The following is a 27,504-nucleotide window of genomic DNA, read 5'->3' on the forward strand; positions in this document are numbered from 1 at the left end:
CCTGTAATCCCAGCTACTTGGGAAGCTGAGACAGAGGAAGGAGGCAGAGGTTGTGGTGAGCCAAGATCACGCCATTGCACTCCAGGCTAGGCAACAAGAGTGAAACACCATCTCAAAAAAAAAAAAAAAAAAAAAAATCACACACACACACACACACACACACAAATTGAATTCACCACCAAATTATCTTAAAAGGGGTTTAGACTTTTGTAAAAGAAAAGAGTGAGGTATTGGAGTAAAGAAAGGCGGTATACACACAGCCAGACTGCGCCCATGGTGGGAGACAGCCAATTTCTGAAACAAGGCATGGAGTGACTTTTAAAGGGCTGCTGTTACGCACTGCAGAATTCCAGAGTGCATTTTTTGTTAAGTTAAATCATAGTCTATGTGAATAGCATCCTCTGATCGTTTGCAATGCACAACCTGCACAAAAACATGTGACGCATCCGAGACCAACAAAGATACAGCATTTATAAAGCTCTGACCAGATTGTGGTGTGGTAGCCCTGCGGGTTTAGGATTACACATTTGCTTCCATGAAAACACAGCTCAGACGTCATTCAGGTGTTGAGAGAAGGGAAAAAAGAATATCTGCCTCCATTCCAATAAACTTCACTACGACTGCCAGCCAAGTGGTTCTGCTGGAGCTTCCTCCTCTCCCATCTATCCTCTGGTCTTTTAAAGAGGGAAGAAACGCCAGAACTCTGGGGGAAGGCATAGGTACACACAAAAGTGACAAGCCTAAATATTCTGAATCTGGGACCCTGCCCTTGGGATAGTGAAGATGGAATGAGGCTCCTGACTCTAAGCACTAACTACTGCCACAATTTCTCCCAAAAAGTAAGTATGTTGTCGTAAATCCAAGAAACTAAAAGTGACAATCAGACTTCTTTCTTCTGAAGGAAGTGTCAGATTACAGTTCTCAAAAAGAAAAGAAAATAAAGCAAACATCAACACCAGAAAATGAGAAGGCAGAAGGAAGAAGTGAAAAGCATCTTTTCTTTCTGCTCAGAAGAAATACATTACATTGAAGGGTTGAATATTTAGAAGCATTGACTGCCAGCCCCACTGGAAAGTAACTAAGTAACTAATATTACTACTTGGCCCCAGATACACACTGAACAAGAGGGTGGCTGTTGGAAAGGAAAAGACGGCTCATAAAATCTCAGGGAGCCCTCAGTCCTCCACTGAAGGTAAGCACGGGTCCACAACTCCCTGTCTACATTCCAAAATCCAAAAAACTCTGAAAACTAAAGTTAAAAAAAACACCTCACTTGGCAGCAACCTCATTTGGTGGCAAAATATGACCTGACCTACATAAAATCATTTGTCATCTATTTATTCCTCTTAGTGTGAATATTCTTACATGTCACTGTGAAAATAATGAGTGTGATTATGGAGTGCTGACCCCAAACCTCTCTGGGGGTATTACTATACATACCATATTACCTTTCTGGGGGGGGGGGGAGACTCTGAATTTTAAAACACATCTGGCTCTAAGGGCCAGATAAGGGTACCTGTAAATAGGATGACGTGAGACCCTTACAAAATTTCCCAAAGGCCTAAGGGAGTCAAATTTCTTCCCTGTTGTTTTGGAGAGTCTAACCAGCTTTCTACACAAACCAGGCTGCAGCATTACTTAGCAACGTTGTGTTCCAAATGGGAAATCTACTACATACGGTCATGGCTACATGTTTAATCTTGATTTCCTACCTTCACATACTCCAAAGTTGGGTCCAGAAGATGTGGATCCCTGAAAAAAGAAAATACAAATATGAGAATGGTTGGGAACGATGCATTCTTACATTGAATATAATGTGTCCAACATTATTTCACCCTATTCATTAAGTTATTAAGCTGGGCCCCACCTCCCAGACAGTATTCACAACAGGGTGTGTGTGGTGGGGTGGGAGATACCACCATGACCTCAGTCTAGAAGCTCCCACATGCTTTCCTGTCAAATTCAGGCCCCAGAGTGTTAGACTATATGTGGTAATTCTAGATTTACTTGAGCATAGAAACTGAAAGTCCGAAGCAAAGAGCTCAGGAGAGGGTAGAGGTGGGAGGCAGGCAGGACTGGGTATGGGAACATGCAGCAGTTTTGGTCACTAGTGGTATCTGGGTTAATCCCCACAACATCCCCACCAGTAACTGTATTGTTCCCACATTGACAGTAAGACAAGAGAGGCTTAGGCGGGTGGAGGGGCTGCCCCAGGTTGCCTAGTGCCTGGGTGATGGAGGGAACGGAGGCTTCTCTTCTCAGCACTGGCTATTACCCACCCACTACTGGTGGAAACCTTAGCAATTCATCCTACTGTTCTGTGTGCCCAGTGTTTTTATTCCCGCATCTAATGGCTGTTCTTAGGTCTATCACAATAGGACAACTGAAAGAAAGTGCTGTATATACACACCATAGAATACTACACAGCTATAAAAAACACACCATAGAATACCACACAGTTATAAAAAAGAAGTAAATCATGTACTTTGCAGCAACATGGATGGAGGTGGAGGCCATTATCCTAAGCAAATTAACACAGGAACAGAAAACCAAATACTGCATGTTCTCACTTACAAATGGGAGCTAAACACTGGGTACTTGTGGCATAAAGAGGGGAACAACAGACACTGGGGACTGTTGTGAGGGGGGGAACATGGCTGTGAGTGGGGACGTGGGCTAAGAACTAATTAGATACTACACACACTACCTAGGTGCAACATACCCATGTCACAAACCTGTAGATGTATCCCCTTTGTATCTAAAAGTTGAAATCATTAAATAATTAAAAATAGCAAAATCAATAACACATCAGCAGGTGTAACTGAGGAGGGGACTTTTTTTTTTTTTTTTTGAGACAGAGTCTCACTCTGTTGCCCAGGCTGGAATACAGTGGAGGGATCTTGGTTCACTCCAACCTCTGTCTCCTGGGTCCAAGCGATTCTCCTGCTTTAGCCTCCTGAGTAGCTGGGATTACAGGTACGCAGCACCATGCCTGGCTAATTTTTGTATTTTTAGTAGAGATGGGGTTTCACCATGTTGGTCAGGCTGGTCTCGAACTGCTGACCTCGTGATCTGCCCTCCTCGGCCTCCCAAAGTGTTGGGATTACAGGAGTGAGCCACTTCACCTAGTCTTGAAGAGGGGGGCTTAATATGACTAGGGCAAAAGGAGAGGAAAGGAGAGACAGGAGAGCTAATGTTTTTGGTGTCTGCAGGGTTATTATGAGGTGTTCCCCAACCCAACTGTGTAAAGACAGCTGCCTTTAGAGGCATAAATTAAAAAAAAAAAATCAACACATCCCCGCAGAGAGATGTGATCATTTAAAAAGGACAGAATGACTCAGAAGGCTACAAGGCTGGTCTATTCTCTGAAGTGGGGGAAGGGGGGTCGTCTTACCATATCTACAGAAAGCCTGCGTCCATCAGAAGGCAGGGGTGCCCTACTGGGAAGCAGTCACCTCGGAAGAGGGTGGCTCAACCCCAAACCCGTGGGAGTGGACAGATTCACTGGCTGTGGAGAGAGCCCCAGGAGATGGAGACTACAGTACTCCTTCTCTGAACAAGAGCAGCAAGGCCCTGGCTGGGGCACAAGCAGTCCCAACCCCACAGGTCAAGGAGACATCTGTCTTGTGGGGGAAATGGATCCAGCCCTCAAGCCATCCTCAGGCTGGTTTATCTACTTATGGCTGTGCACAGGGTATATGCTCAGGGGTAGTCTGGTATCCAAGATGCTCCTCTGCAGGCAAACAGATTAGGTTCTGAAAAGAATCCCTTTGCAGGGCAAAAGGATAGGAGAAGAGCTTAAGCTCTCAGTCCCCAAGTGCACTCCCATCAAAGACAGGTAATAAATCAGTCTTTCCAGGCCTTGCAATCAGGCATACTCTGTCTTCACACCCGTGTTCATTTCATCAGGCATCCTTTCCCAAAGCAGATGAGTGTGTCTGCTGCAGCATTTTGGTTGTGTGTCCCCTTTAAGTTCTTGAACCCCTGATTTTCTACTGAATTGACATTTGAGACTCAGAGGCATTGTCTGGCCTAGTGGTCTGCTCCTGAGAGTCCAGAAAGATGTCAGGACCACTGAAGTGCTGTTTTTCATCTTCATCCCACTTCAGCCTGGACCTCCTGGCCTCAAGTGATCCTCCCACCTCTGCCCTCCCAAGCAGGGACCACAGGCATATGCCATCATATATCATACCCAGCTAATTTTTAAATATTCTTTGTAGAGACAGGGTCTCACCATGTTACAGGCTGGTCTCAAATTCCTGGCCTCAAGCTATCCTTCCTGCCTTGGCCTCCCAAAGTACTGGGACTCCAGGTGTTGGCAACTTTGCCCAGCCCTCCCAGGTACTTTAAATCAGCTCTTGATTACTATAATACCTAATACAATATAAATGCTATATAGATAGCTGCTCCACTGTATTGTTTTTTTTTTAAATGTCAAGGAAAGTCTGTACATGTTCAGTACAGATGAAACCATCCATTTTTTTCTGAATATTTTCAGTCTACAGTTGACTGAATTCATGGATGAGGAACCACAGATGGGGAGGGCTGTGTTAGGAACTGTCAAGCTTATGGTGGAGGATATACATTCTCTGAAATTCTAATTTTCATTTGAAAGCCCAGATTTTTTTCATTGGCAACAAAACGCTGTCAAATATTTTTCTTGAGTTTCATTTCATTAATTTTTGGGAAAATATCTGTCAAATACCAAGACCATACAGTTGTGATTTGTGATTTTAACTTTAACTCTCTTTTTACAAGCACCCTGCATGTCATTATTTTAGTACTTTTGTTTAGAATTGTGCCTAGAATCTTTGCTTTACCCATCAGATTTGGTTGTAAAATCCCTTTCCCTTCACCTTTTGAAGGCTTAAACATTCCTCTCTTCCTTTCTCTAGAAATGCACATGACAACTCCCTGTACTAGGCTGGGCACAGGGGCTTGTGCCTGTAATCCCAGCACTTTGGGAGGCCGAGGTGGGTGGATCACCTGAGGTCAGGAGCTCAAGACCAGTCTGGTCAACATGGAGAAATCTCATCTCTACTAAAAACACAAAAATTATCTGGGTATGCTGGCACATGCCTGTAGTCCCACTACTCCGGAGGCTGAGGCAGGAGAAGCACTTGAACCCGGGAGGCGGAGGAGGTTGCAGTGAGCCAAGATTGCACCACTGTACTCCAGCCTGAGCAACAGTCATGAGACTGTCTCAAAAGAAAAAAAGAAAAGAAAACTCCCTGCACTCCCTGAGCTCATTCTCTCAGGCTGAACCTTGAACTCTCTTGAGAAGGCAGTAGGATACCTATGCTGGCCAGGCCAGGTTCCGGGGCAACGCTGGCTGCAGTTAGCACTGTCCCAGCAGAGGGGTTACCTCAAGGCAGGGGGTCTGTGCTGTCCTCACAACCCTGCCTCAGTTAGAACAACTTCTTTATTATATTTTTCTTATTCTCCTTAATTTTTTCTTTCTGGTTCCTTGGGACAGGGGTTGGGGAGACAGCTTTGAAAGACAAGGTGTTTAAGAGCACTTTTCAAGAAAATACCACATCATGAAAAAATGGCTGGTTTAGGCAGCAATCAAAATGCAAATAAGGGCTTTTCCTCCCAGACAACCATCTTAACTTTGGTATGCACAGAATTATTTGATATCTACTTCCTATTTTAACAAAATACTAAAGAGATCTATATTCAAGAGCTGTGATTTAATAAAATATATTTTTTTACCCTTCCGATAACATTCTTAAGAGAAATTAATTTTTTTTTTTTTTTTTTTTGGAGACAGACTCTTGCTCTGTCACCCAGGCTGGAATGCAGTGGTATGATCTCAGCTCACTGCAACCTCTACGTCCTGGGTTTAAGGGATTCTTATCTCAGCATCCTGAGTAGCTGGGATTACAGGCACCTGCCACCATGTCCAGCTAAATTTGTATTTTTAGTAAAGACGAGTTTAACCATGTTGTCCAGACTGGTCTTGAACTCCTGGCTTCAAGTGATCCACCCAGCCTCTCGAAATGCTGGGATTACAGGCATGAGCTACCATGCCTAGTCGAAGTTCATTTTTTTTTTTTTCTGAGACAGAGTCTCGCTCTGTCTCCAGGCTGGATCTTGGCTCACTGCAACCTCCGCCTCCCTGGTTCAAGCGATTCTCCTGCCTCAGCCTCCCAGGAAGCTGGAAGTACAGGTGCACATCACCACACCCAGCTAACTATTGTATTTTTAGTATACAGAGGGTTTCACCATGTTGGCCAGGATGGTCTTGATCTCTTGACCTCGTGATCTACCCACCATGGCTTCTCAAAGTGCTGGGATTACAGGGGTGAGCCACCATGCCCAGCCCAAGAAGTTAATATTTAAAAAGAACTGTGAGAGCACAGGGCTGAAGAATACAATAAGTATTAGTACAGCTTGGTGGCATTGCCTTGCTTTGCACTCTGCATACATACATACATACACCTATATTTAAGTATTATTTAGGGCTAAATACTATTCCAATGCATATATGGAATGTGTGTATATACATATATATGTGTATGTGTGTACATATGTATATATGTGTATATGTATACATATGCATGTACATATATACATGTGTATATATACATGTGTGTATATACACATATATATGTATATAAGTACATAAGTATACATATACATATATACATATGTATAAATACACATATGCATATATACACATGTATATATATATATGTATATGCTCAAATTGCTTATCTAAAATGGTGTAGTGTTTGCATACAACCTACACACATCCTCCCATGTACTTGAAAATAAAATTTTAGGGGGAAAATTCAAAATGGTAGAAAATTATAACTTTTAGTAGGGGTAAGATGAAAGTTGAAACTTGAGAAAAAGTGGATCCAAGATGGCCGAATACGAACAGCTCTGGAGTGCAGTTCCCAGTGAGAATGCAGAGGGTGAGTGATCATCGCATTTCCAAACGAATTTTTACTGCCCACAGACCAGGAGATTTCTGGGCAGAAAAGTGCCATGAGTTTCCAGCATGGCTGTTTGAGCTGGCACAATGGGTCTTTGCACAAAAACTCACAAATCAGGGTGGCTGTTTCAACTGGCGCCTGAAATGCCTGGGAGAGAGAGCTACCCATTCAATTGAAAAATAGGGGGCTGAAGCAGGGAACCAGGTGATCTGGCTTGGCGGGTTCTACCCCCACAAAGACCAATAATCTGAAATACTCTGGATTGAGTTTCACAGCAAGCACAGCTGGACCCCAAATGCTCCAGCTCTGTGGGGGGAAGGGCATCTGCCATTACTGAGGCAGTCCACCACTATTGAGGCAGTCTGCCTTCACAGAGGCAGTCCACCATTACCGAGGCAGTGGACTATACCTCTATAAACAAAACCACAAGAAGTTCACACAGCAGCTGGGCAGAGCCTGTGGCAGCTCAGCAATGCCTCTGCTGGCAGACTATGATTAGGCTACCTCCTTACTAGGCAGGGCATCTCTGAAAAAAGGCAGCAGCACGTCAGGAACTTTATAAAGGTGCACCTTCCCAAGACAGAGCACCTGGGGAAAAAAAAGGCGATTATGAGTTCCGCTGCAGCAGACTTAAACGTACCTGCCCAGCAGTCCTGAACAGAACAATGGAGCTCATAGCTCAGCACTTGAGCTCCTATAAGGGACAGACTGTCTCCTCAAGCAGCTCCTCAACCCCCAAATATCCAAAGAGACACCTCATAAAGGAGAGCTCAGGCTGATCTGGCAGGTATCCTTTTGGGACAAAGACAACAGAAGAAGAAACTGGTGTTAACCCTTACTGTTCTGCAGGTGATCCTCAGGCAAGCAGGGTCTGGAGTGGACCTCCAGCAGTCCTACAGCAGAGGGGCCTGAGTGTTAGAAGGAAAACTAAAAAGCAGAAAGAAATAACTTCATCATCAACAAAAAGGACGTCCACTCAGAGACCCCATCCTAAAGTCACCAACTACAAAGACCACAGGTAGAGAAAGCCACTAAGATGGGAAGAAACCAGTGCAAAAAGGATGAAAACACCCAAAACCAGAACACTTCTCCTCCTCCAAGGGATCACAACTCCTCACCAGCAAGGGAAAAAAGCTGGACAGAGAATGAGTCTAATGAACTGACAGAAACAGGCTTCAGAAAGTGAGTAATAAACTTCTCTGAGCTAAAAGAACAGGTTTAAACAAATGCAAAGAAACTAAGAATCTTGAAAAAAGGTTTGACAAAATGCTAACGAGAACAAACAGCTTAAAGAACAATATAAATGAATTAATGAAGCTGAAAAACACAACACGAGAACTTTGTGAAGCATTCACGAATTTCAATAGCTGAATCGACTAAGCAGAAGAAAAGATATCTGACACTGAAGATCAACTCAATGAAATAAAACAAGGCGGCAAGATTAGAGAAAAAAGAGTACAAAGAAATGAACAAAGCCTCCAAGAAACATGGATTATATAAAATGACCTAATCTACCTTTGATAACTGTACCCGAATATGACGGAGAGAATGAATCCAAGCTGGAAAACACTCTTCAGGATATTATCCAGGAGAACTTCCCTAACCTAGCAAGACAGGCCAATATTCAAGTCCAGGAAATACAGAGAACATCACAAAGATATTCCTCAAGAAGAGCAACCCCAAGGCACATAATCATCAGATTCACCAGGGCTGAAATGAAGGAGAAAATGCTAAGGGTGGCCAGAGAGAAAGGTCGGGTTACCCACAAAGGGAAGCCCATCAGACTCACAGAGGATCTCTTGGCAGAAACCCTACAAGCCAGAAGAGTGGGGGCCAATATTCAACATCCTTAAAGAAAAGAACTTTCAACCTAGAATTTCGTATCCAGCCAAATTAAGCTTCATAAGTGAAGAGAAATAAAATCCTTTAAGAACAAGCAATTTGTCAGAGATTTCAACACTACTAGGCTTGCCTTACAAGAACTCCTGAAAGAAGCACTAAACATAGAAAGGAACAACCAGTACCAGACACTCCAAAAACATACCAAATGGTAAAGAGCATCAACACAATGAAGAAACTGCATCAACTAACAGGCAAAACAACCAGCTAGCATCAAAATGGCAGGATCAAATTCACACATAACAATATTAACCTTAAATGTAAACTGGCAAAATGCCCCAATCAAAAGATGCAGACTGGCAAATTGGATAAAAAGTCAAAACCCATCAGTGTGTTGTATCCAGGAAACCCATCTCACATGCAAGGATACACACAGGCTCAAAATAAAGGGATGGAGGAAGATCTACCAAGCAAATGGAGAGCAAAAAAAAAGCAGAAGTTGCAATCCTAGTCTCTGATAAAACATTTTAAACCAACAAAGATCAAAAGAGACAAAGAAGGACATTACATAATGGTAAAAGGATCAATGCAACAAGAAGAGCCAATCATACTAAATATATACGTGCTCAATACAGGAGCACCCAGATGCATAAAGCAAGTTTTTAATTACTCACAAAGAGACTTAGACTCCCACACAATAATAGTGGAAGACTTTAACACTCCACTGTCAATATTAGACAGCTCAACGAGACAGAAAATTAACAAGGATATCCAGGACTTGAACTCAGACCTGGACCAAGCAAACCTAATAGACATTTACAGAACTGTCCACCTCAAATTCACAGAACATACATTCTTCTCAGCACCATGTCACACCCACTCTAAAATTGACCACATAGTTGGAAGTAAAACACTCCTCAGCAAATGCAAAAGAACAGAAATCATAACAAACAGTCTCTCAGACCACAGTACAATCAAATTAAAACTCAGGATTAAGAAACTAACTCAGACCACATAACTTCATGGAAACTGAACAACTGGCTCTTGAATATTGATTGGATACATAATGAAATAAAGGCAGAAATAAAGATGTTCTTTGAAACCAAGGAGAATGAAGACACAACATACTAGAATCTCTGGGACACATTTAAAGCAGTGTCCAGAGGAATATTTATAGCAATAAATGCCCACATGAGAAGAGAGAAAAGATCTAAAATCAACACGCTATCATCAAAATTGAAAGAGCTAGAGGAGCAAGATCAAAACAACTCAAAAGCTAGCAGAACACAAGAAATAACTAAGATCAGAGCAGAACCGAAGAAGATAGAGACACAAAAAAACCTTCAAAAAAATCAATAAATCCAGAAGCTCGTTTTTTGAAAAGATCAACAAAATAGACCACTAGCCATATTAATAAAAAAGAAGAGAGAATAATCAAATAGATGCAATAAAAAACAATAAAGGGGATATCACCACAGATTCCACAGAAATATAAACTACCATCAGAGATTACTACAAATAACTCTATGCACATAAACCAGTAAACTTAAAAGAAATGGATAAATTCCTGGACACATGCACCCTCCTAAGCCTAAACCAGGAAGAAATTGAAATCCTGAATAGACCAAAAACAAGGGCTGAAGTTGAGGCAGCAATTAACAGCCTACCAACCAAAAAAAGCCTAGGTCCAGATGGGTTCACAGCTGAATTCTACCAGACTTACAAAGAGGAGTTGGTACCACTCCTTCCAAAACTATTCCAAACAATCCAAAAAGAGGGAATCCTTCCCAAATCATTTTATGAGACCAGCATCATCCTGATACCAAAACCAGACAAAGACTCAACAAGAAAACAAAACTTCAGGCCAATATCTGTGATGAACATTGATGCAAAAATCTTCAATAAAATACTGGCAAACTGATTGCAACAGCACATCCAAAAACTTATCCATCACGATCAAGTAGGCTTCATCCCAGGGATGCAATGCTGGTTCAACATACTCAAGTCTATAAACATAAATCATCATATAAACAGAAACAAAGACAAAAAAAACACATGGTTATCTCAATAGATACAGAGAAGGCCTTCAACAAAATTCAACAGCCCTTTATGCTAAAAACGTTCGGAACAGGAACGTATCTCAAAATAAAAGCTATTTACAACAAATCCACAGCCAATATCATACTGAATGGGTAAAAACTGGAAGCATTCCCTTTGAAATCTGGCACTAGACAAGGATGCCCTCTCTCACCACTTGTATTCAATACAGTATTGAAAGCTCTAGCCAGAGCAATCAGGCAAGAAAAAGAAATAAAGCGTATTCAATTAGGAAAGGAGGAAGTTAAATTGTTTCTATTTGCAGATGACAGGATTGTATATTTAGAAGACCCCATCTTCTCAGCCCAAAATCTCCTGAAACTGATAAGCAACTTCAGCAAAGTCTCAGGATATAAAATCAATGTGCAGAAATCACAAGCATTCCTATACACCAATAATAGACTTAAAGAGAGCCAAATCAAGAACAAACTGCCATTCACAATTGCTACAAAGAGGATAAAATACCTAGGAATACAACTAACAAAGAATGTAAAGGACCTCTTCAAGGAGAAATACAAACCACTGCTCAACAAAATAAGAGAGGACACAAACAGATGGAGAAACATTCCATGCTCATGGTTAGGAAGAATCAACATTGTGAAAATGGCCATACTGCCCATAAGTAATTTATAGATTCAACACTATCCCCATCAAGCTACCTATGACCCTCTTCACAGAACTTGAAAAAAACTACCTTAAACTTCATATGGAACCAAAAGACAGCCCACATAGCCAAGTCAATTCTAAACAAAAAGAACAAAGCTGGAGGCATCACGCTACCTGACTTGAAACTATACTAAAAGGCTACAGTAATCAAAACAGCATGGTACTGGTCCCAAACCGAGATATAGACCAATGGAACAGAACAGAGGCCTCAGAGGCAATGTCACACATCTATAACCATCTGATCTTGGACAAACCTCACAAAAACAAGCAATGGAGAAAGGATTCCCTGTTTAATAAATGGTGTTGGGAACTGGCTAGCCATGTGCAGAAAGCAGAAGAAACTGGCTGCTTCCTGACACCTTACACTAAAATTAACTCCAGATGGATTAAAGACTTTAACATAAGACCTAACACCATAAAAACTCTAGAGGAAAACCTAGGCAAAACCATTCAGGATGGAGGCATAGGCAAGGACTTCATGACCAAAACACCAAAAGCATTGGCAACTAAAGCCAAAATAGACAAATGGGATCTAATTAAACTCCAGAGCTTCTGCACAGCAAAAGAAGCAATCATTAAAGTGAACTGGCAATCAACAGAATGGGAAAAAATTTTTGCAATCTACACATCTGACAAAGGGCTAATATCCAGAATCTACAAATAACTAAAATAGATTCACAAGAAACAAACAAACAAACCCATTCAAAAGTGGGAGAAGGATATGAACAGACACTTTTCAAAAGAAGACATATATGAGGCCAACACACACATGAAAAAATGCTCATCGTCACTGGTCATTAGAGAAATGCAAATCAAAACCACATTGAGATACCATCTCACGCCAGTTAGAATGGTGATCATTAAAAAATCTGGAGACAACAGATGCTGGAGAGGATGTGGAGAAATAGGAACACTTTTACATTGTTGGTGGGAGTGTAATTAGTTCAACCATTGTAGAAGACAGTGTGGTGATTCCTCAAGGACCTAGAAATAGAAATTCCATTTGACCCAGCAATCCCATTACTGGGTATATATCCAAAGGATTATTAATCGTTCTATTACAAAGACACATGCACACATACGTTCATTGAGGCACTGTTTACAATAGCGAAGACCTGGAACCAATCCAAATGCCCATCAGTGAGAGACTGGACAAGGAAAATATGGCACATATACACCATGGAATACTATGCAGCCATAAAAATGATGAGTTCGTGTCCTTTGTAGGGACATGGATGAATCTGGAAACCATCATTCTCAGCAAACTGACACAAGAAGAGAAAATCAAACACCACGTTTTTACTCATAGGCAGGTGTTGAACAATAAGAACACATGGACACAGGGAGGAGAGCATTGCACACTGGGGTCTCTTGTGGGGGAATAAGAGAGGGACAGTGCGGGGGTAGGGAGTTGGGGAGGGATAACATGGGGAGAAGTGCCAGATATAGGTGATGGGGGGATGGAGACAGCAAACCACATTGCCATGTATGTACCTATGCAACAATCCTGCATGTTCTGGACATGTACCCCAGAACCTAAAGTGCAATAAAATATATTAAAAAGAAAAAGGAAAATAAAAATAAAATAAAAATTTAACATTTACTTTAATACATATACATATATATGTACAGTTAGCAGTGTCCCATGCAGGGGGGTTATCTCAAGGCAGGTGGCCTTGTGTATGTGTATATATATATGTATATGTACATATGTGTGTATATACACATATTTGGTGGCCCAATACACATATGTGTATATATACATATATGTATATACACACAAACACACATACATGCATATATTTTCCATACACAATGGAATATTATGCAGCCCTAAAAATGAATGAGATCTTGCTATTTGCCTCAACATGGGTGAGCCTGGAAGACATTATGCTATGTGAAATAAGCCAGACACACACAAAAAAATATTACATGATCTCACTTATATGTGAATTTTTTTTTTGAGACAGTCTTATTCTGTCACCCAGGCTGGAGTATAGTGGCCTAATCAAGGCTCACTGCAGCCTCAACCTCCCCGGCTTTTGATCCTTTTGCCTCAATCTCCTGAGAAGCTGAGACTAAGGGTGTGTACCACCACAAATCGCTACTTATTATTTTTATTTTCTTGTAGAGATGAGGTCTCACTATCTTCCCCAGGCTGGTCTTGAACTCCTGGGCTCAAGCTATCCTCCACAGCCACAGCCTCAGCTTCAGCCTCCACCTCCGCCTCCCAAATTACTGAGATTACAGGATTGTGGGTGTGGATTACCATGCCTCGCCTGGAATTTTTTTAAAAAATTAAATATACAGAGAAAGAGAATACAACAGTGGTTATGGGGATGGGAGCAGAAGGCAGAGGAAATGGGGAGATGTATGTCAAAGGACAAAAAGCAGCAAATGTGTAGAATGAACAAGCCTACAGCTCCAATGGACAACATGAGGACTACAGGTAATACAACGTACTGTATTCAGAATTCATGCTGAGTGTATTTCAATTAATCTTGCCACAAAAACAAAAAAATTAGGTAACTATGTGAGATGATGAATATGTGAATTTGCTTCATTATAGTAACCTTTTAACTATTACATGTATTCCATAGCATCATGTTGTATATTTTGGATACATACCGAGGACTAAGCTCCAATTTTTTTTTATCTTGCCCAATTCCTATCTAAGGGGTCTGGAGTCATGCCCCACAAACCATAAATTTTCATCAAATGGGTTTTATTTAATCCTATATATTGCGACTTACTTTGCAATCTGACTCTGGTGTAACATTATGTGACAAAGAAGAAAGTCAAAATATTTTACCCCAAAACATGTTTTCTTTGCCATATCTTGAAATGGCCCTGTAAAGCTTGTGGGGGAAAATGTGCATCTGTAAAGAATCTCTATTAACTAAAGTCTAGCACCTTTTAAAGATTGGAATAGGAAACATTTGTCATCTGTTGTCTCAAAGTGAAGTCAGCATAAGACTTCAAAGGAACCTTGGTCTTCACAATCTTTTACCTTAACCTGAACATTTCCTTTCTATCAATCCCCGGTCTCTAGGGATTGTCAACCAGAACATGTTTAAATTTACCTACAGCCTGGAAGCCTCTGCTTTGAGTTGTCCTGCCTTTCTGGACCAAACCAATGTATTTCTCAAATGTATTTGATTCCTTTGTCATGCCCCCCTAAAATGTATAAAACCAAGCTGTGCCCCTACCACCTGGAGCACATGCTCTGAAGACCTCCTGAGGACAGTGTCACAGGCCATAGTCATTCATATTTGACTCAGAATAAATCTCTTCAAATATTTTACAGAGTTTGACTCTTTTCATCGACAATTATTTGATGCCAAAACACGTGGTGCCTCAGAGAAGACTCAGGACTCTGAAAAAGTTGCCCAAAACCAGAGCTAAGGTACCAGCTGGGGCCCACTGAAGCCTCATGTAATTTGAACTTCTCCTCTGGTGGAACTGGTAGGTCCTCCTGAGCTCCGGCCTCCCGTTTTGGTTGATGGGCCTTGATTTATTTTGAGCTGGATTTTCTCCCAGGAAGTTGTTGTTTAAGGATCCTAATTCTAGTTCGGAGATGCATTCTAAAGGGTATTTATTGCTTTTTCTCTTGGAATTAATCTCAATTTAGCTTGCCTGAGCATATATGTACATGAGAAACTGAACTGTTGTTTTTATAGGTAAATGAGAGACTTCAGTTTTTTCAGCTCCCAAGAGAAAGGGCATTTGCTCCTCCCAGCCAAAAGGCACCCTTCGGTGACTGGGGGTCTCGTGAGAGTGTCTGGGGGGTTGACCTCCCACGATGTGCAGCAACCCTGGAAGGAAATCCCAAATAAAAATTAATTTTAAAATGGCTCATCCAGGACACATATCCATCTACCACACAGAAACCCTAGGCCACAGCTCAATTCCTTCCTTCTCTTAAGAAAAAAAAAAAAAATGGGAAAGAAATAATCTAAAAAAAAGAAGAAAACAAGGAGAATGACCCCCTTTCCAGTACTTCGCAGGTTTTCTGGCATCTCTATTTGCCAGAGTTTACGTAAAATAGAAGTAATATGGTCTTGGTACACATTTGCATTAAGGAAAAGAACCCTAAGGTCGACCTGCAAACTATAGAGTTCCTAAGTTCTCTTCTCCTTTCTGCCTGCTTTACATCTGCTGTTACTTTTCTACTGAGATAGAAACCACTGTTTAGATCTAACAAGTTTTTTTTGCAAGCTGGCGAATTTATACTTATTTCATGGCTAAAGTACTGATAAAGCTTTAGGATCTGTGTGTGTCTGTATATGTATGTATCTGTATATATTTAAAAGGCTTTTATAAATTACATAACTTTAACTGGCAAGTTAATTTATTTTAATTTTCCTCTAGCACATCAAACTTTTTCTCCCTGTACCTTATCATGTAAATTTTGCTATCTGGTCTTCAGCTGAGTTGTTTCCTCTAACATGCAAATTTAGGACTATTTAGCTGAGAACTGCCTAGAGTGAGGCAATATATTATCAAGAATTTTAAGTCTAAACTAGAAAAAAAGGAAAAAGGACGTCTTTATGAATCTATAAAATATATTTCCATCAGCATGCCTAAATACATCTATGTATTTATATGCTGTGTACATGTTTCACTACTAAAAATATACAGAGCTCTAATTAATTGGCTTAATATATATAAGTGCTTAAATCAGATACTTAAAAGACTAGTTGAATGCCTTGAGACATAACCCTAGAAGGTTTGAATTAGACAAAGATATTTTACCTTTAATACCAACATTAAAAAGAAAATGTGGTCCTGTAATTCTTAGATTGGAAACTACCCAGATACCCATGACTTAAGTAAAATGTTTAATAAAAAGGTGGCTTTAAAATTATTGGTAAAATAATATTAGCAATGTCTTAAAAATGGTTAGCATTTTGCTAGCATTTTAAAAAATCAAGTGGTTTCATGTTTATTCCTGCAGAATATTATAAAATTTGCCATAAGGGTTATAAATTATAAAACCCAGCCCAAGACAGAATAATCTCTGCTTGTGTATACCTATGAAATATTGTTGGCTAAATGAAAATAGCTAAATCCTGAGTTATTGGTATAAATACCCTTAAAATTAACCATAAGTTTCATTGCTATAAGTTTTATTTCAAGTTTTAAATACCTGAAATTCACAGCTATAAAAATAGCTAATAGGAAAATAACCTTAAATATTAGCTTTCAGAGTTTCTGTTAATAATCTAGATAAACTATTAAATTAATCAGGTCAATGTAATGGAATAAATGCTCATAAACAAACTTTTCATAATTTAGGATTGAAGGTATCTGATATTAGGTATCAATTTAAGAATTACAGGAAAACACTTTCTTTTTAATGTTCTTATCAAAGGTACAATATCTTTGTCTAATTCAAATCTTATAGGGTTATATATAAAACAAGGTAAAGGAATCAGGAAATAAGAGATGTAAAAAAAAGTTGAAGATAGAAAGAGGCATTTTTGGTAAAGAAAGTAAAAGGAAATTTTATAAGAAAGAATCTTGTGTGGTGAATTTTTGCCCTAAACGTGAATGCCCCTCCCACAGACTCATAGGACTGTTTAAAAAGCCTTATCAAATTTGTCTTACAGATGCAACTCCTTGCTAGGAACTCGAACCCTTTTCACCAGAAAAGGTAAAATGGTCTGGGGGTAAAAAAGGGTTCCTGAGACCGGAACATAAAAACATACAGGTTAATAGACTTATAAAATTTGACCAGGTATGGTGTCTCACACCTCTAATCCCAGCACTTTGGGAGGCCAGGGCAGGTGGATCATGAGGTCAGGAGTTCGAGACCAGCCTGTCCAACATGGTGAAACCCTGTCTCTACTAAAAATACAAAAATTAGCCAAGTGTGGTGGTGGGTGCCTGTAGTCCCAGCTACTTGGGAGGCTGAGGCAGGAGAATCACTTGAACCCAGGAGGCAAAAGTTGCAGTGAGCTGAGATTGTACTACTGCATTCCACCCTAGGTGACAGAGTGAAGCTCCATCTCAACAACAACAACAAAAATTATAAAATTTAAGATGTTTAAACAAGCCTTTATTTAAATTAAAGCCAAATAAAATTTACAAATCAGCTCCTCGGTTACACTTGTGGCTAGCAGCTAGCATGACCTAGTTACAGAATATTTCCAACACTGCAAAAAGTTCTACTGGACATTCTAGAGTGTCCTACTGGATATTCTAGAGAAAACGCTTTTTCTAAGTAGAAGAATACTCTGCTTCCAAAGAGACCCTCACATTGCTGCTCTTGGTTATGACTTAGTAACTAAAGTACAAAAGGAGATTTGAGGTGCTCTCACTTATAAGGTAGCCCCAAACAATGACATCAGACCAGCAGCATGATAAAGTTCCTATGGATTGTTTTCTTGATATATATCTTTTCTTTTCCACTTAAAATTCTGAAATATTCAGGTGCCAGTGGACTATCTCTACATGAGAAAAGTAACATGGGTCACTCAACTACGACACAGCACTGGATAAAGGACTCAGATTAGGGAAAATTTTATTAGAGCCATCCAGTGCAATTTCCTTGAAATGTCTGCAATAAAAGCCAGGGTTCTGAGGTGAGGGTTGTAGTTCTGCTTTAGTGAGAGGCATAATGGGATGGAGGAAAGAGGTGCTATGTGTAGAGGTAAATGGTTTGAACTTGATCTCTCTCTAAAAGCTACTCTTAGTAAATGGAAATTGCATATTAAAAATGAAAAGGGATGGTGTTTAATGAGGTTTGACAGTAGAGACCCAAAAGGAGACTCTTTAAAAACTAACGTCTTAAATGAAAGAGATGGGGATAAATAAGAAAAAGAATAAAATGGACAATTTCCATTAATTGGCTAAAGAAGTTTGAGGTTTGTCTTCCCAGCTCTCTCTCCTACAGTCTCTAACATTAACTATCATTGGTCAGTGCTTGCTTAGATTTTCTACTTGTGATTAAAACTTGCTAATTTGTAACAGTAGTACTTCAGTGTCCTGACAGCAAAACAGGACCAGCTATTTGGAAGCCCCAAGTTACCTGAGGAGCCTCATTTTCCTCTTCTCTCTGAGGCCCACCATCACTCCAGCCGAGACTGCCTCTCCCAACCAGTGGGTCTTGGTCCAACCTCCTCCAGGAAGCCCTCCCTGAGGTGCCTTCCCTCAGCCTGGCTCCTGGCTGCAGCCTCCCTGGTCTGTACCATTCCTGCAGGCTACCCTACGGCAGTAGTCATCCTTCCCCCTAACTTCTCCAGGGAGACTGGCTGCTCTCACTGACTGTTCCCTGATTTAGAGGGCAGGGAAGTCTTCCTGAACACCAGCTCCAGCTTCAAGGAACCAGAAAGGAAAAATTAAGAAGCATAAGAAAACTCTAATAACTAGAGTAAGAAGGCCGAGAACAAGGAGAGCCAACTGCTGGAAGTGAAGGGTGCTGGGCTAAGGGAAGACACAGATTGCTCAGCACCTCCTGGTTTCTTTCACTTGTGGAAGTAGAATATGGGAAAGATGTGAAATTTGACCAAGTTTAATTGTGAAATAGCAGGATACATTTATCAAGGATGCCAGAGGGATGTCAGGCAACATTGACAGAAGATTAAAAACCAGAATGAAAGGAGGTAGGAGCCATTTGTCAGAGCACATCTGGACTATTCATTTATACCCTGAAAATAAATAAAACAGGAATAAATAGAACGCTGGTTCCCAGGACAGCTCCAGAAAACTAGCAACCAGGAAGGAGAGAAGGTATCGAAGCCATATAACATGGGAAGATCAAAAGGAAGAGGAACATTTAGCCAGGGTAAGAGTGGGCTTGGGGAGAAGGTAGACATAGGCCACTTGTCAGTAACAGCTTAGAACTTCTGTATGGAAGAAGAGCACATACTCTGTTTAGGCTCAGCCAGGGGGACTTACGGGAAGGAAGATTTTTGCATCACTTAAGGTGATTTTCACATCACCATCTGAAAATGGGATAAACTGCCTTCCAAGATGGGTGTGAAGGTCCATGGTCATCTGGTGGATGGGAAGCTGGATAGGCCTTTGCCCAGGCTGTTGGAAACAGCTAGCGTGTGAAAGTGGAGATTGTTTCTGTCTTTTAGCTTTTATTGATTGATTGACGAAGTCTTGTTCTGTCACCCAGGCTGGAGTACAGTGGCGCAATCTTGGCTCACTGCAACCTCCGCCTCCTGGGTTCAAGTGATTCTCCTGCCTCAGCCTCCTGAGTAGCTGGGATTACAGGTGAGCACCACCACGCCTGGCTAATTTTTGTATTTTCAGGCTGGTCTTGAACTCCTGACCTTGTGATCCTCCTGCCTCAGCCTCCCAAAGTGTTAAGATTACAGGCGTGAGCCACCGTGTCTGGCTATATCTGTCTTTTAAAAACAAGAAAACATTTACTGAGCACTTACTTTGTGCTATGATTTACATAAACTCAAAGATTTAATTTTCATAATCCTGTGAAGACAGTGGTACTATCCTCAACTTACAGACCATATAACAGAGGAGAGTCAGCTTGGAAGAGGAGTCGGGGGCTTGAACCAGATGTGGACTACATTAGACTGAATGTCCTGGAACAGCGCCAGAAACGAGGCTCTCAGGAGTATTGGCTAAAGTCAATTAGATGTGCAGTTGACCAACACTGAGGCTATGAACAAGGCATGAAGAGGCCAGGTGTGGTGGCTCATGCCTGTAATCCTAGCACTTTGGGAGGCCAAGGTGGGTGGATGACCTGAGGTCAGGAGTTTGAGACCAGCCTGGCCAACATGGCGAAACCTGGTCTCTACAAAAAAAAAAAATTAGCCAGGCATGGTGGTGTGTGCCTGTAATCCAAGTTATTTGGGAGGCTGAGGCAGGAGAATCGCTTGAACCTGGGAGGCAGAGGTTGCAGTGAGCTGAGATGGAGTCACTGCACTCCAGCCTGGGTGACACAGTAAAACTTTGTCCAAAAAAAAAAAAAAAGAAAAGAAAAGAAAAGGTATGGAGAAGTTACCACTATCCCTCCCTCTCTGGCCTTACCCCTACCTCCTTCCCTTCCCGCTTTTATAAAAGGGAAGCCAAGAGAAGCCACATTAAGTTTGGGATGTCTCCCAAGCCTGTGTCAGCACTGATCTCACCAGGCCTGTGGAAGCATCCGCACTGGGTCCCCCACCTCAACATGTTAGCTCACGCTGCCATGCAGAGACAAACCAGTGGTGCTCTCTGGCAGTGAGGCCAAAAAAAGTCAGACAAACTACCCAGAGAACTTTGGAGTGGGTATTTGGCACTTCCCATGAAATTATTCTGCTTTTCTTCATCTAAAAGGCCTCGAGAGCAGAGAAGAGAGTTAAGACTGAAGTTCCCCCTTAACTGCCCCCAGGTGAACCTAGCAGGCCTGTAGGGAGCCTTGTTCATTCTGTTCTGCGAGCAAACGGGAGTTCAAGTGTTCTCAGATTCTAGTTTCAGGGCTCCAAGGGGTCCTGGATCTGCTCATTCGCCCCACCCTTTTTGAGAAGGGAAGGAATATAAGGACAGTATCACAAAACCAAGTTAATCCACTACAACTCCAAAAACTTTAAAAAATCTGAACCAAATTAAAATTATACTTAAATGCAGAAATGCTGTGTCTCCTTTCCCAGCCAGCCACCCAATCGCAGCTCACCAGAAAGAAGACATTCTCCACACCCAACTGCCCTTTCCAAGGAGCTAGAAAACATCATAGTTGGCCCTATAGCCCCAGCCTCTAACTGGAGATAGAATATCCAATTATTTATACAAGACTGTACAGCAAACAGTTCTTGCACCACTGATTTCTATTCTCCAAGACAGATCACTAGAAAACAAACAGAGGAACTTGGCAATATAAATGAAAAGTTTTGTTGTTGTTTTTTTTGGCTTATGCCAATTATGAGTCCTTACCCCGTGATTCCATGGTGGGTGCATCTCTACTTGCAGTGGAGGGTCTGGCAGGCACCTCAGCCCCTGCTGGCAGGCACGCTGCCCCACTGTGAATGGCCAACGGAGAAGCCAGCAGGGTGAAACTGGACTCTCTCATTACATTGCTTTTAAGCTTATGAAGTTTTAAATAACATCACTGTGTCTACTCTGGTGAAATAATTCTTTACAGCGTTCCACTTTTTAAACTTCAAACTTGAGAAATGTTTAGTTGAGTCACAGAAATGATATACTTAACTATTTTAGTTTGTTTCTCATTAGCAACCAGATTGACAAATTCCTCCCTCTTAAAAGGACACTCAATCTGTGTTTGCTATTTTGAATTAAGAGGTCCTACTCTTCAGCAAAATTTCACTAGTATAGACCGTTTCTGAGTGGCTGGAATACAGATGGGGAAGGAAGGTCACTTGTCAGTCTTAAATTATAGAATGTTTTAAATGAATAATCATTTACTTCTTTAAATATTATAGAATAAATTAACAGCTAAGAGTATTGCCAAACAAATGTCCTTTTAGATATAACAAAATCGAACTGTTTGCAGTACTATTATTATTTCATGCAATGGAGGAATGTGAGAAGCTAGCACCGTCTATTGTAGACTGAGGAGGATAAAGGCTCCTCTTAAACTCCACGCATACTAGTAATCTGCAGAGCTCTGTGCACGTGGCATCGTGTCTGTATTCCAGTACATTGTATTGTATATTTATTTATAAGTGCTCTTTCTCTACAGAGTGAGCTTTCCAACAGTCGTAACATGTCTTCTTCATGTCCAATCATCTCCCATGTTCTTGTATTCATCCTACAAACATCATCAAGCATCTACAATATGCCATGGACTAGGCTACACAATGCAAACACAGGAACCAAAGACAAAGGCCTGACTCCGGACAGGTTACAGGCCAGGGTGAAAGACAGCTTAACAGACCCAGCACAGCTCAGATTGACAAGAGGGTTCCAGGAGGTGGGAAACACTGTGGGGGGGCCTCCAGGCAGCATCTGAGCTAGGTCTGGAGCACTCAGTGGGGACTTGTCTTGGTGAAGAAGTCCCATATGGGGTAGATGGTAATGAGAAATGCTCCAGGCAACAGGAGAAGCATGTGCAAAGACAGGGTCACAAGGCAACATGGTACATGTGGGGGACAGCACAAGCTGTTTGGGAGTCAATGCCACCTGAGCGTAGGCCACCATCATCTCCCGCTGGACACCTGCAATACCTTCTGCTTCTCGCCAGCTCCACAATTTGCTCTCCACCCAGAGCCACAGTGGTCCTTACTCAGGCTGCTCTCACCTCATCAGAACAAAACCCTCAAGTCCGTACCATGCCCTACGAGCCTGGTTCGCATGACTACAGCCACTAGTCCAACTCCATGGTGGCAGGCAGAATTCCTAAGACAGCCCCCCAAAACTCACATTCCCCAGCGATTCAGTTAAAAATCAGTCATTTAGATTAGTGCTGTTGCACAGGGATTTTGCAGATGGAATTAAGGGCCGAAGTCAGTTGATGCTACGATATGGTGATCATCCAGTTGGGCCCGACATGAAGCGTGAGGGGGACTGATGTGCGGGATCCTGCTGCTGGTGCAGTGTTATAAGAGGGCCTGGGAGAAGGTCCATGGCACAGAACTTCAAGTGGTCTCCAGGAGATGGGAGTTGCCCTCACCACTGACAGCCAGGAAACAGAGACTTCAGTCCTAGAACCATAAGGAGCTGAATTTGCCAATAATTTGAATGAATGTGGGAACAGATTCTTCCCCAAAGCTGACATCCTGAGTGGGACACCCTGAACTGAGACCTCAGCTGAGCTACACCAGACTTCTGACTTACAGACACTATGAGGTAATGAATGGTTATGAAGGTGCCAAGTTTTTTGTTACACAGCAAAAGAAAATGAACATATTGTCTATTCCACTCTTCCATTTCAGACACGCTGACTTTTTCTTCCTGTCACTCAGACATGCCAAGCTTGCCTCTGCTTCAGTGCCTTGGTACTGACTTCTTTTGTCCAGAATATTCATCCCCAGAAACTCAGGTGCTTACTCCCTCCCACCATTCAGGACTCTGCTCACATACCACCTCCTCCGAGAGATCTTCCTTGCCTAGCCTATTAGATTTGCCTCAACACTCCCTTCTATCTGCCAATGTGGCTCTATTTTTTTCCATCATACCTGATATTACAGTAAATGTTTATTTGCTCAGGGTCTATCTTTCCCCTGGAATACAACCCTCCAAGGGTAAGACTTTGTCCAGTTTATTCACCTTGGTACCCCCAGTGCTTTGCACATGGCAGCTGCCCCGTTAGCATGCTGGATTCTTGAGAAAGAGAATGAGAAACCTAAGCGCAGGGTTTGGGGCGGCAACAGCAGCAACAGTGAGGAGCTGGGAGCTGAGGCTGAAGAGGAGGCAGGGCCAGGTCACAAGGGGCTTGGATGCCACACGAACATGCTTAGACTTTATCATGAAAACAGTGGGATTTATTGAAGGATCTTAAGCTGGAAAATAACCAGAGATTTGTGTTTTTGAAAAGTCCCCCTGCAACAGCCTGAAAATTAGATTAGCTGAAGGGCAAGACAGACTCAGAAAGACCAAAGAAGAGGATGTTGGCATCATCTGGATGAAAGATGACGACGACACTTGAACTAGAGTGGGGGGACAGTGTATAGATTTAAGAAATTTTCCCAAGATTAGATAGATCTTGGTAAATGACTGGCTTTGGTGAATGAAAGGGAAGAGAGAGATAAGGACACTCACAGAATTCTTTCCAAGGGAACTAAGTAGATAGTGCCTGGTACATGCAGGTACTCGATCCATCTAACAACGAATTAGCAAACACCTTCGCCTCCAAGCACTACACTAGACACTTTCAAGACCTCTGGGATCTGAAAAAATAAGACTTCTCCTCATTATTACTTATTTTCCATGGCTACCAGTACACATACGACTGCTGCCATGCCAACTACTGAATGACAAATAAGCTCTCCTTCCCTCTCACTGGCAAGTAAGTTCAGGAGAGTCTTTCACATCCTTCAAATTATGGACCCATAAATCCTTCCCCAAAAGTACAATGAAATATGACAAACATTAAGGGATCCCTTTGGACCAACAAAGATAGTTAACCCATGAAGGAAAAGCAGAGAACAACAAAATAAGGGAGCTGTGCAGACAGTAGTTAAGAATGCCCAATTGTATATAACCTTTGCACTTCTCCATCACCCTGCCCAGTAAGTGGCCACTGCTTATTTGTCTATAGTCCAGTGGAAAAAACTCCATGAGGGGATATTTCGGTCTTGCTCACCAATGGATACTGAGCCCTTAGAACAGTACTTGAACACAGTAACCAATTAATAAGAGTAAAAATGGACAAATACAAAATAAGCCACAAATAATCAACCTTGTGTTACATCTATACAATCCAATTAAGGCCTCAGAAAATTTGAAATTTTTTACTATAAGACTTCCATCTGCTCAAGATGGCAAACCAGGTAGTCTGAAAACTAAATGATAGTTAAATTACAAATATATATTCAAACGTCGCTGAAGTCCAAGAAAGGGAAATTCTCAAGAAATACACACGCATATACAAAACAGATACAGAAACAGAACAAATCCATACAAAACATAAATGACAAAAGAAAGGCAAGGGGGAAAGCAGGGAGGATGCACTCTGGGCCCTGAAGCCCTGTGTAACAATGGAACCATCAAAATGGGGCTACCCCCAGCCCAAAGGAGACAGAAATGGGCTAAAAACAAAACATGCTCTAGCAAAGGGAACCAAGAAAGAAACCTATTGTCTCCACACAAATGCTGCTGGGAAAAAATAATGGCATTAAAATGGTCTCTCCTAAGAATCCATAACCACGGATCAAGTCTCTATGTTGGTTGGGAATTCAAATTCATATTACCTGCTTTCATAGAGAAATCCATAATAGAGAAATCAAAGTATCTGGGTTGGCAGTGCCTACTAGTAACGAAACAATGTGAACCCTTTTTGGAAGAAAACTTGCTCAACAGAATGCTACTCAGGTTATCCACAAATTTGGTTAAACGTAAATTCCCTTTCAGAAACAGCCATATGCACTGGGAAAGAAGCCCCAGAGAGTGAAAGTCAGCAGAAATAACAATAGATTGGGATCCACAGACTTTATATATTAGAGGCTGGGTGCAGTGGCTCATACCTGTGAACCTAGCACTTTGGGAGGCTGAGATATGAGGATCAACATAGCAAGACCCTGCCTCTACAAAAAATTTAAAAATTAGCTGGGTATGGTGTACATGCCTGTAGTCCTAGCTACTCAGGAGGCTGCAGCAGGAACATCATTTAAGACCAGGAGGTCAAGACTGTGGTGAGCTATGATCGTGTACTGTACTTCAGCCTGGGTGACAAAGTAAAACAGTTTCTCAAAAAAAAAAAAAAAAAAAAAAAAAAAGACTTCAGATATTGGAATATCAGACACAGGCTATAAAATAACAATGTATGGTACTTTTTTTTTTTAAAAAAAAAGATAAAATCGTAAGTGGTCTCAGAATAAACAGGAGAACATAAGAAGAAGCTACTATAATTTCTAGAAATAAAAAACTTAATAAATAAAAATATCAAACCCAATGGCTAGGTTAAATAACAAATTAGATATGACTGAAGAAAATACTTGTGAATTAAAGACATAAAGAAATTACACAGAATATAGCACAGAGAGAAAAGGCAATGGAAAGTATGAAAGAGACACTGAAGGTAGAAAAGCCCCAAGTACATTTAACCAGAGCTCTAGAAGGAGAAAACTGAAAGGAAAAGACAATAGTCAAATAAATAATGATGGGAAATCTTCAAAATTAATAAAAAAATACTAATCCCCAGATTCAGATACTGCAATCAATCTGAAACAGAATAAACAAAAAGTAAATCTTCACCTAGACACATTGCAATAAAACTACAGACCACCAAAGACAATGAAAAGATCTCAAAAGCAGTCAAAAAGCAAAGAAAGTACAGTAACAATTAAACTGATAGCAGATTTTCATCAGCCAAAAGGCAAAGTGAAGTGCTCAAAATTTTGTACCCAGCAAAACTATTAAGAACAAGGGTGAATACAGAGAATTCCAGAAAAACAAAAACAGAGCATGCCCTTCAGGAAGAAGGAAAAGGATGCCAAAAGGAAAGCCTCAGATCTAGAAACACATGATTCATGAAGAAACTGGTAAGCAGGTAGGTAATTCAAAATCAGAACTGATGGTATAAAGCAAGACAGAATGTCTCATTTGTGGAGTTAAAAGACAAACTACCACCTCACACCCACTAGCATGGTGCTAGGGTTTGGATGTTTGTCCCCTCCAAATCTCCTGTTGAAATTTGATTCCCAATGTTGTGGGTGGGGCCTAATGGAAGGTGTCTGGGTCATGGTGGCAGATCTCTCATGGACAGATTAATCCTCTGGGGAAAGAGGGTAATAAAGTTCTTACTCTGTTAGTTCCTGGAAAAGATAGTACCAAAACAGACTCAGAAACAACAAATCGGCCAGGCGTGGTGGCTCATGCCTGTAATCCTTTCACTTTGGGAGACCAAGGCGGGTGGATTACCTGAGACCAGCCTGGCCAACATGGTGAAACCCCATCTCTACTTAAAAATACAAAAAATTAGCCGAGTGTGGTGGCAGGCGCCTGTAATCCCAGTTACTCAGGAGGCTGAGGCAGGAGAATCACTTGAACCCAGGAGGCAGAGGTTGCAGTGAGCTGAGATCGCACCATTGCACTCCAGCCTGGGCAACAAGAGTGAAACTCTGGGAAAGAAAAAAACAGAAAATCAAAATAGTCCTATAACCATTAAAAATAAACTGAAGAAGTAGTTCAATATCTTCCCACAAAGAAAATATCAGGCCTGGCTGGGCACGGTGACTCATGCCTGTAATCCCAGCACTTTGGGATGCCGAGGCGGGAGGATCACCTGAGGTCAGGAGTTCAAGACCAGCCTGATCAACATGGAGAAACCCATCTCTACTAAAAATACAAAATTAGCCAGATGTGGGGCACATGCTTGTAATCCCAGATACTC

At 41.4% G+C, this 27,504-nt stretch overlaps 1 protein-coding gene across 48 annotated transcripts in view; it reads right to left on the reverse strand.

The window, feature by feature from the left end:
• BCAR3 (BCAR3 adaptor protein, NSP family member) overlaps positions 1-27,504 on the reverse strand; it is a 314,925-nt gene that overhangs the window by 87,221 nt on the left and 200,200 nt on the right. For all 48 annotated transcript variants that reach the window (XM_078332552.1, XM_078332534.1, XM_078332564.1 and 45 more), the window contains one exon: positions 1,713-1,752. In XM_078332552.1, coding sequence (XP_078188678.1) covers positions 1,713-1,752 — 40 coding nt within the window. The remainder of the gene's footprint in view (positions 1-1,712; positions 1,753-27,504) is intronic.

Source organism: Callithrix jacchus, chromosome 7 (assembly GCF_049354715.1).
Source record: "Callithrix jacchus isolate 240 chromosome 7, calJac240_pri, whole genome shotgun sequence".
Classification (NCBI taxonomy): domain Eukaryota; kingdom Metazoa; phylum Chordata; class Mammalia; order Primates; family Cebidae; genus Callithrix; species Callithrix jacchus.